The sequence below is a fragment of the Solanum tuberosum genome, unplaced genomic scaffold (genome assembly GCF_000226075.1).
Source record: "Solanum tuberosum cultivar DM 1-3 516 R44 unplaced genomic scaffold, SolTub_3.0 scf00164, whole genome shotgun sequence".
NCBI classification, from domain to species: Eukaryota; Viridiplantae; Streptophyta; class Magnoliopsida; order Solanales; family Solanaceae; genus Solanum; species Solanum tuberosum.
The window spans coordinates 1257710-1269261 of record NW_006239092.1 but is presented as its reverse complement, the minus strand read 5'-3'; the positions used below and the strand labels follow the sequence as shown (position 1 = coordinate 1269261).

General features: G+C 29.5%; 2 protein-coding genes and 1 pseudogene across 2 annotated transcripts; 1 reads left to right on the top strand and 2 right to left on the bottom strand.

Moving 5' to 3' along the window:
• Positions 1 to 97: 97 nt before the first annotated feature.
• Positions 98 to 590, top strand: LOC102604429 (ethylene-responsive transcription factor LEP-like). The gene has a single exon (XM_006354027.2). The coding sequence runs from the start codon at positions 108 to 110 to the stop codon at positions 588 to 590; it is 483 nt and encodes a 160-aa protein (XP_006354089.1). The 5' UTR covers positions 98 to 107.
• Positions 591 to 3407: 2817 nt separating this feature from the next.
• Positions 3408 to 5644, bottom strand: LOC102593495 (uncharacterized). Its single transcript, XM_006354001.2, has 2 exons — positions 5105 to 5644; positions 3408 to 3693 (listed from the first exon to the last, which is right to left on the bottom strand). Exons 1-2 carry the CDS (start codon positions 5444 to 5446, stop codon positions 3616 to 3618), a joined length of 420 nt encoding a protein of 139 aa, XP_006354063.2. The 5' UTR covers positions 5447 to 5644; the 3' UTR covers positions 3408 to 3615.
• A 4695-nt stretch (positions 5645 to 10339) lies between these two features.
• On the bottom strand, positions 10340 to 11291 carry LOC102604087 (ATP-dependent 6-phosphofructokinase 3-like; annotated as a pseudogene).
• Between the last annotated feature and the right edge of the window lie 261 nt (positions 11292 to 11552).

Here is an 11552-nt window from a genome sequence, read left to right as displayed (position 1 = left end):
TATCTTGTCAATAAACAAACATTAAACTTATTTCATTTCATCACTATATAAATCCTATCTCATTTTTTCCACACTCAACCCTCATTATTTAATTAAAAAGAAAAAAAATGGAAAATATTACTAATATTCCTAAATTGCATGTTAGAAATTTAGTTAGAAGAAGTTCAAGACATTCAACAAAATATCATGGTGTAAGAAGAAGGCCATGGGGTAGATATGCTGCTGAGATTAGAAATCCAAATACAAAACAAAGGCATTGGCTTGGCACATTTGATACCGCTGAAGAAGCTGCTCTAGCTTATGATATTTCTTCTATTACTTTTTGTGGTATCGAAAGTGCACGTACTAATTTTGTCTACCCTTTTTCGTCTTTTCCTTCACCTTATAATAATTCTCCGGCACCACCATCACCACCACCTCGGCCACCACCACCGCCACCACCGTCAACGCCGGAGTTGGAAGTGGTTGAAAATAATTGCATGAAGATTGAGATGAATGATGATATTAATGATGATGATGAGTCTCTTGTTATTGCTTCTATTTTACAAAGTTTTCGTTATACAAACACACTAGATAAGCTGGCTCTTTGAGGATATCTTCAACAGTTTTGAATATTTTTTTTCTTAATATTATTTGTTGAAAATGCTATGGAAAAAATTAAAAGATATTTTCCTCATTGATGCAAAATTATTTAACATATTTGATCTTTAAATTAGTTGAGATTTATTCTTTTCGACCTTCCAATAACAAAGCTACAACAATGTTAACCAATTATTAACCTTAGTTTTAACGCCAACGCCAACAAAAAATCACTATTGGAGTTAGTGACATAAAGGAAATTTAGACGAGGGGGAGTTGATCGGATGGCAAGCACCCCTCACTTTCAACCCAAAGATTGCGAGTTCGAGTCACCAAGGGAGCAAAAAAGGGTGGGAGTCCCTAGGAGGGTTAAAAAAAAAAAAAACATAAAGGAAATTTCAACATTCGTGTATGCATTTTGATTTTTCTGTAAAAGAAGATTCAGATGACCCCCTTATACACCTATAGGCTATAGGATCGGAAGCGTTGACATATTCAAGAGTTAAACATCATTGTAGGTCTTAAATTGCAAGTGTGACCTCTGTACATGTTTTTATCCATTTGTAAGGAGTTTGAATTGAAAATAATAATGTTAGCCGAATCAACACTTCTACTGTTCTACGTAAATAGATATAGTGTTTACTAGCCACTTTTTAATTATGTTTTCAAAAATAATTACTTTTATGAAATTTCAATCATAAAATTGCAAGCTTCAAGATAATGACTATTTTTCAATTATAAAACCAGAAAATTACATTTTCCACACTAAAATTTGGAAGAATAATAAAGCATTTGTAGTGTTCAACAGATGATCTGAATGGGTATATTAGAATTTTTGACCAAAGTAAGCTATTATAAAAATCAATTTACCAAAATAATACGTTTTTTAAATCTTTTACAAAACTAGTATAAACGTAGTTCACAGTAACGTTTTAGGTTATATTTTATTCAAAAAAAATGAATAACAAAAAGACAAATTAAAAACTGACAGAGTAAACAGACATAAAACGTTATTGTCAGTAACGTTTTATAATTCGTTACTCTGAAACATGTTTTACAGCTAAAACGTGACTCACAGTAACGTTTCTCAATGGTGAAAATTGAAATCCAATCTTGTACATCTCTCATTCATTATTCAAATTTCCACTATTAAAATGGATAAATATATTTTGTACATACCTCCATTTAAAATATATATGATTTTCTCTTTTCTTTCTCTTTTCACATAGACAATACTTTTTTTAAACAAAAGGGAAAAAAAAGTGAGGATGACTTCACACAAATTGGAGCTTGTCTTGTATCATTTCAATTTCAAAATTTGTAAATAAATCATATATATGAGAGATCTTCTTAATTCAGGCCTAAGATAACATCCCTTCCAAATATTAGACTAATCGGTTTCTTATCATTATTAAATATTAGACTATCAATAAAGAAGTTATTGAATTAAAATTGATGTAATAAGTAAGCAAACCAACTATTAAAAAAAATATAATGGCTACATCATAATAGAAGAGACAAAGAAATTAATTGATATTGTAGTAAAGCCTCCTCACAACTTATTTTCCTTGCAAAAGTATTATCCATGTATGAAAAGAGAAATTTATATATGTGAATATATATGTGTAAAATATATATATTCATTTTAATAGTGGAAAGTTTAATAAAGTTGAATGAGGCATGTATAAGATTGTTTTTTAATTTTCAGTCATTCCAGAAAAACGTTACTGTGAGTCATGTTTTAGCTGTAAAACGTGCCTCAGAGTAACGAATTATAAAATGTTACTGACAATAACGTTTTATGTCTGTTTTAATCTGTCAGATTTTTATCTTTTTGTTATTGAATTTTTTAAAATAAAATATAACCTAAAACGTTACTGTGAACTACGTTTATACTAATTTTGTAAAATTTTAAAAGAACGTATTATTTTAATAAATTAATTTTAATAATAACTTATTTTGGTAAAAAATTCAGTACATTATATAGACTACTCAACAGTCAACTGAAAGAAGAGTCAAATAAACCAAAAATGCCACTATTTTATGTCTGACAAAATAAATGTGGATGGGCCATATTGTATTAATGTTTTTGAAGATATTCAATCTTTTAAGAGACCCTGCAGTTATTGTTGCTAGTCATATGATTGACTAATGAACCAAATATTCATGCTTTTTCAATAATAATCTCATCTATATAATTCGTATTCTTTATTTCCTTCGTCTCAAAATAATTGTCTCAAATTATTTATTATTATAGATATTATTCAATTGAGAGCCTAACAAAAAATATTTTTTTTACCTTCTCATAGGTAATTACAGTATAAACATAATTATCTCAAATTATTTATTATTGTAGATATTATTCGGTTGAGAGTTTAACAATTTTTATTTTTTTTACTTTCTCATAGATAATTAGAGTAAGATTTATGTATATTTTATCCTCTTCAGATTTATTGTTATAGTTTAGAAGTTCAAGATGGTCCCATATGAGACTTTGTATCGAAGATAGTACCGTTCCCTAAATGAGAATCATTTGAACCTGATGAAAGAAAGTTATTGAGTTCGATCAAATTGAAAATCATTTGAACATGATGAAACAAAGTTATTGAGTTCAATCAAATTTCGAAGAGCAGTAGTAAGCAGTAGAAGAAGATTTCATCCCCTTAATCAATACAGAATTGGAAATCAAAATTCGACAAATACTCAACTTTATGTACTAATAATTAGCTTGCAAATATGAAAAATCCTTATAATATCTTACAATATATGTATATAAACAAATAATTAAAGGACCTAATAGAATTAAACACGGAAATCAAACCAAGATAAAAGAGCAATACGACTAGACCTAAGTCTTGATATAAAAATTGACCATATGAAGAGCAGAGACATTTTGGGCCGATTACTACGACTATATATGTCTATCTAGTGCCATGGCTTGGAAATAAACAAGTTTATCTTTCGAAATTCTAAATAATTTACCGATTAAAATGACCTTCAACTAAATTAAGTGTTGATATATTGTCAACTAATTATTTAATTGTTCTGAGGAGGAGGTCCACTGCCAACTTTAGGTCTTGATGGTGGTCTTCCCCTCCTTTCTGTTGCTAATATCTGCGTACACAACCAAAATAAAACAAATCATAATGACTTTAATATGTGAACATGAATTATTAAATACATTCGACTCTCAAAATTCTAATAATATTATATAAATTGAGACATATGAATCAACTTTCTGAACTATATCACCTAACGAAGTATAACAAGTGTTAAAAAACCCTAACTTTGGTAGATGACAAAATGTTAAGCGTTAACACCTCCTTGGCACAAATAAAACTGTGATAGTTTGAAACAAATAAATAAGACATAATTTAAATATGAAACAAATAAATAAGACATGATTTAAATATGAAACAAATAAAAATGTGATAGTTTGAAAGGGTTGATCTGAAAGTTTTAGTCTATGAAGTCACATAAATAAGACATAATTTAAATATGAAACATACAAAAAAAAAATAAAAAAATTAGGAGGGTTTTGATCCATTATTTTTTTTTAAAAACAAATATGTGTAAGACTTTGGTTTTGCATGTCGCTATATCTCATTTTTTTGCTAAAATAAATAATTAATAATTGGAAATAATTCTAATAAAATGAAAAAGATAAATATAGACACTGCATAATTGGAAATAATTCTAATAAAATGAATAAGATAAATATAGAAACTGCATATTCTATCATATTTTATATTTTCTTTTTCGGTAAAAAAAGACATATTTCTTGAAACTCAAAGAGAGAGAGAGAAGCAGCTATTATTTTCATCAAAATACTATTCAACAACCGACATAGTCTAGAGAATTTCAATTTTTTTTTAATAATAAAAATTATGACCTTTTTTTTAAAATTTTTTAAAGGAGGTGTTTAGTCATGAAATTTTTTCATTTTTTTGAGGTTAAACTTTGGAATGTTGTCATAAAATTTGAAACTCAATTACTTTAGAATTTACAAAAATTAAAAAATAATAAAAAGGTATTTTCACCTTTTTCGCTCTAATCACACACAAAGAATTAAAAACATATTTAATTTATATTCATAACCAAATACAATTTCAAAAATCATTTTATACCTTAAAAATAAAAATTAATTTTTTTCTTTCAAATTTCGTAATAAGATATGGTCAAACATCAGCTAACAGTAATGTAACATTATATACAGAAGTGTATGTAGTGGATTAAGTTACTATACATCAAACCCCTTTCCTTAAAAAATTATTTATTACGCAGATATCAAATCTTCTTGAGTTTTCTTTGTAATAAATAATCATTTTTTCGTTTTTTATATTTTAAATTTTCTCTATGAAAATATTAATTTAAAGAGAACAGTTTAATGTAAATTAATGACAATAATAATAGGCTTAGTGTAATTTGTAAAGAATGATGTGTAACCAGTCTTATTCGTACTTTTTTTAAAATAGAAAGACTGTTTCCGATTTAATAAAAGGTGAAAAGTAGTAGATCAACTTACAAGCGTCTCTGATTGAGGTGGATCTTCATCATCATTTTCAACTGGAGGGTCATTCTTGTAATTATCATTTGTTGAATCTGAACCTTGCTTATTACCATCTTCTTGGAACAACACACACTCTTGTTCTTGTTTTTCACTCTCTTCTTCTTCTTTTTTATTAGTATCTGACATACTTGAAGAAGACGATGATGACGACGATGACGATGATGCTTGATGAACAAGTTTTGAAGATTCAAAACCAAGGCATTTTAGAATAGCTTTAATGCCTTCTTGTAAGTAAAACATTGGATTCTTGGTGATAATTTCATTATAAGCTGATCTACTCTCTTTTTTCTCTTCCATTTTAATTCTTATAAATGCTTAATATATTTCTGAACTTGTTATTTATTGCAACTAAACAGGAAGATGAGTAGCTAGCTTGCAGGGGTCTCTTTAATGTTTTTGCTGAATGGTTTGGTGTGAGGTTCTTTAATGAACCTAGCTAGCTTTGGCCCTTTTTATGTTAAAGAGATAATATTTGACACATACAATATGCTTGTAGTAATCCCTCAAGACTACCGAGGATGGAATTAACTAATAAAAGTGTGATTTCTTGAATAACTCAAGTTTTTAGATAAGACGGTGATATATTTCCATATTGTATTAGAGCAGACAGACGTCCTGTGATCGAATCTCACCGTCATCCATATCAAAAAGAATTTTCACGTGCTTGATCCATATCTATATCAATTTTTTTTTTCACGTGCTTGATTTATGAAAAAAAAAAAACAGATCTAGCTGCATGTGAGAGGGCGTGTTGAGAATGCAATTAACTAATAAAAGTGTGATTTCTTGAATAACTCAAGTTTTTAGATAAGACGGTGATATATTTCCATATTGTATTAGAGCAGACAGACGTCCTGTGATCGAATCTCACCGTCATCCATATCAAAAAGAATTTTCACGTGCTTGATCCATATCTATATCAATTTTTTTTTTCACGTGCTTGATTTATGAAAAAAAAAAACAGATCTAGCTGCATGTGAGAGGGCGTGTTGAGAATGCAATTAACTAATAAAAGTGTTCATCTCTCTCTAACAACTTAAGCTTTAATTTAAACGAGACGGTCACACACTTCACAATACACAAATATATGTGAATCGTTTAGATTTCGAGAGTCAGATAGTTTAAAACATAGTGAATTATTTTGAAATAGAATTTATTTATTTATTTGATTTTTCGCGCGATGTTCGATATCCGTATTAGAGTACTGACTAATTATATTCGAACCACTCGATGTTCGGTGCTCATATTAGAGTAATAACTAATTAAATTTGAATTGCACATTATAGAACTTATTTAGGGTAATGCTCTCAACAAAATTTTCTTCATACACAAAGCTCCAACTCAAGATTTCTAAGTAAGGTAAAACAATTTAATTATTGCACCACAATCTATGTTGGTGAAATAATATTTATCAGTAAAAACTATGTAAAAAATATTATCAATCATAATAATTGATGATTCAAGATATAATTAAAAGATATATATGTTAAGAAGTCTCACATCAGTAAAGTGATGAGAATTTGGTCTCCTTATATAGACTTGGATAAACCTCTCCTTATGAGTTAGTTTTTGGGGTTGAGTTAGGTTCACGTGCCGTATCTCAACATGGTATCAAAGTCAGGCCCATCACAATTTGTTGTTCACCAATGTTAGGCCCCCATTTAGAAGTGTTCACGCTCCTGTTGAGGTCTAGGCGTAATGGGGAGTGTTAAGAAGTCCCACATCGGTAAAAGGGATGATAATTTGGTCTCCTTATATGAACTTGGACAAATTAAACCTCCCCTCATGAACTAGTTTTTGGGGTTGAGTTAGGTCCAGGTACCGTATCTTAACAATATAAAAAATCATGTCAATTTTTTTTTGTTCGTTTAAATCTCAAAATTTGATGAGAAAGTAATATTTTATTACCAACAATTCAACATTATCATATGCTGAGTACTGAGGGAGTTGACCAGTGGCCACATGTCTTCGTTACACATCAATATCACCTAATTTAAATTAATGTCCCCTTTGACTAAACCACCCTTTGTCTACTTAAAAAAGATTTTAAATATAAGTATATATAAATTGCCGGAAGAGAGCAAAAATGGTTAAATTACTAATTATATTATCATACATATAAAGTATATATTTATCATAAATATTACCTAATTGTATAAAGACCATTGATATATACACTACATAAAAATGATTTTTAGTTGTGATTGACACTCTTTGTAAATATCTCAAATGTTTACAGCGACATCAAATCTAATAACAATTAACGTGGATAAATGCATTTTTTATTAATATGTATATATATTATCGTTAAAATTTATTTTTACGATAATGATTATCGATGAGATATAAAGCCTTCTTTACCATGTATATATGTTATGTACACTATCTTGTACAAAGATTATAATTCATGCATGTATTATCAATTATATTGCTATTTCTGCTTAGGGTTAATAATGTCATCACACACTAATTTCATAAAATATGATATGTACGTAGTAATATTAAATGCACAATAAATTGAAGGTGGAAAAGAATTAAATATAAAGAAGTTAGCATGGCAGGTACCCTACCTACTTTAAGAAGAAAGATGTCAGCCGACAGACATGTAATTTTAACTCTTGGAGTTTGTCTTTACTTTCTTGGAATAGTACAAAACCACACCTAATTTTCTATATATTAAAATTAATTAGTAATTCACAACTCAGATATTCTCAGACTCATCACTTCAATCTTAATATTATATGAATATTTTAAATCATAGTACTATTATTTTATCTAACTAATATGATGTAGTGATCCTTTGTTTTCACCAGCAATATTCAAGTCCCAACTATATGTTAACCCAAAAGAAGACACAAAGAAAATGTTACTAACATACGTCCAAAACGTAAGTGGGATTAGAAGATAGGTATTATAATCGTTCGGATAGAATATGAAAATTTTAATTTTTGAATTTAGAAAATTATAATTTTGATTGGATCGATTTCTTAAGTTCAATTTGATTAATTATTCTAAAAAGTTTTAATTTTGAGCTGATAAATTGAGTTGTTACTTGTTTGTTTTCTTACAAAATAAATATTTATATCAAACTGCATTAATAACTCCTTATTGTCATTATATTCATCTAAATAAAATATTGAGTCGATGTAATTAAGAAGTGACTTATTTTTTATGATACATTTCGAAAGGTATATCGTAATGATACAAATAAAGTATACATCATAGTGCTCAAGTGGTCCAAGCTTAGCTAGAATGACTCTCAAAAATAAATAATGTAATATTCTTTCACATAGCTAGGTGCCATATATATGGAGACGATAATTTAGCAAAACTGAAGGATGCTTGGGTTTTACACGCCTTACCGTCAATTTTGTTAAACTGATTATAATATTGGTACAAAAATCGGATTATCAATGTATTTAAACATGTCATTATATTAAGATTATATAAATAGTTATATATGTGGTTCTTATAGGCTTACATACGACTATCTATTGTAATATAGTATTAGAATTCGTTCTATATCTTAATTATGACTATATCAAATTAATCTCTATATTGCTAATATATTAACATTAGGATTCTATGTCCTAATCTTAAACTATGTTAGCACTCTCTATAGTATTAACTACTAAGGTAGAAATTCCTTATCTAGATTTCAATAATTAAAGGCTTTAAAGGGTAAAATTGAGTCAAATTAAGTCGAATTGCTCATTTGTCAAATCACAAATCTTTTCTTTAGTTTTGTATGGATATGTTTTGTCAATATTTAGGAATCTTTAGATCCCACATCAATTTTCATGAATTATCTGTTCAGTTTTCCCACTGAAAAAGAAAGGATAAGATCAAGAACCAACCAATCAAGCCATCAATTTTTTGATGCAATTGAAAAGTAAAATATATTCTCAAACTATTTTTTATAATATTATCACAAAAAGTCATATTTCTTATGGGTTTCAATTTTTTTTTAATAATAATAAGAAAAAAACTTTTTGAGATAATAGTTATGAATTGAGTGACTATCCGAGAAATCAACTCATAAGTACAACAAAAGAAGTTTAAGGAATTTTTCTTTAAAAAATAAATGGGCTTTCAGCCTAGTTGTTTTTCGTACTTTAGTAACCTGGATTAATTCTTTTGAACAAATGGCAGCTTATATTTTAACTATATACTTATCTTCCATAGATGATAATCACTTTTAATACATAACATATATATCATAGTATTGCTATGTCTTACTATAAATGATACTCCATAAATAAAAAATAATATCACTAAAATCAGCGATTATTTATTAAAAAGTACTTATTCAAGTAATATTTTCAAATTAATTTGTGGCTTGACGGGCTGAATTGAGAAAGCAAGATGAAGTCCATAACAACTCGATGAGAAACCCAGAGAAGATCATGAATCAATTCTTTTCTGTATGCTGTTACAGTATCCACGTTTATTTTTTAATTTTTAAAAGTTTCCTAAAAGAGTAAAGATAATCGTCCATAAAAAGTAAGGCTCGCTATTAACTTAGAAAATAAGCTAAGTTCTAGCTACAATAGATTAAATTAATACTGGTCATACTGGCATTCGGAGTGTAGTCAAATAGTCAATGAAATAAGAGACAACTATGAGAACTGAGGTTCAAATTTCAGTGGAGGAAGAAGCACAAGGTGATTATTTTCATTTGCATAAATCTTGTAGCAGAATAACCCGATATATATGAATACCTGCTGAAATAATTGAGATACACATAAGCTAATCTGTACGCACAATCATATAAATAATAAAAAATAGGGAGTTCGCTTTAAAATTGGTTTTCCTCTGCTCACCCTCAAATCGTTTACTCATCCATTGAGCAACTCACCGTAATGCATCAATACTATTGCTTGCTTGTGTGTGTTAGCAAATTTTATTTGCAGAGTACAATATAGTTTTCAGAGCAACTGTTTTCCTAGTTAATTTTCGAGTGATCTGGCTATATAATTTTTACCCGCCTAGTCATAACAGTTTGGAGTCGTCGTGAATATTTAGTATATAATAAGTGCATAAATTCAAAAGCTCTTGAATCTCACTATAAGTTAATTTTCTCTAATGAAAATAGCTAGTAATACCCGTGTTTATAATTGGGCAAAGCCTAATTGAACTAATACTAGAAAACCTATTATACAAATAGGTAGAGTGTTGAAAAAGTTACTACTAGCAAGAATTTGTTTCTCCATCTGATAGTTGAATAGGTGGTTCTTCGTCCTTGTTTGCTTCAATTATATCGACTGACCTCGTTGTTGACAAGAAGCTAGGTTGATTGGTTGAAGATAGAAGTTGCGCCCACATCATGTCTGTAATGTCAACCTTGTTTTGCTTCTCATTGATCCTATCAAAGGGTATGTAAGCATGTGTGTTGTTGACAGGACCAACCGTAAAGCCTGTGTACCCAGCCATTGCTCCATGTACAGCGCTTTGAGCAAGATGAGTGCAATACACATTGTCAGATGCATTACTTGCAATAGCCCGAATCATGTATGTCGGATCTATATATTTAAGATTGATCATCATCTTCTTTTCTTTCGAAAAATGCTCCTTTATCTTTTTCGATATCCATAAACCAACATCAACTTGCTCATCATCTTGTCTGGCACCTTCAGCTACAACTATAACCATTGTGTCCATTCTCTTTCAGCCTTCCTTCAAGATAGTAATGAGATTCTGGAATCAAACAACAATCAACAGCTCGACTAGCAAGACTAGCATACATCGCTATGAAACCACTATCTATCCCGTCCCATTAACTTCAGAACCCCAATTCCATTCTCAACTCATAGCTTCAACATGAGCAGCACGTTGGGCTTCCTCAACCGCGGAATCAAAACCAAAAGACTTGTCAATAATTGGTATATCATTATCGATTGTCTTGGGGATTCCAACAACTACAACATTCAGACTACACCTTGTAATTTCCTCAAATAACACCGATGCTCCTTTCTGTGTTCCATCTCCTCCAAATATATAAACCTGATTAATTCCCCGATCCTGAATGCTATCTACTATTTTCTAGTAACATGACCTCCTCGATATCATTCACAACCTTAGGTGTCAATGGAATTGTGTTCTTTGAATAGAAACCTCGATATCTGTATTGAGACCTCCACATGTTACGATACATGAGTTAACATCGTCCAACTTAATTAAAATAAACGTTTTGGCAAGGATCAGCTCGACGGAAATGTATCCCTCTTGGACTATTCTTACGGACAATAATATTTTGAGCAACTGTATCATCTTCATCGACAAAATACAGATTGACGACTGAGTATGAAGGATTGTTCTTCAATGGATTAGGTTATGTAGGAAGACTAGGAATATAATCAGACAAATGAGGAACACCTTCAAGAACATAACCATCGTCACCCAT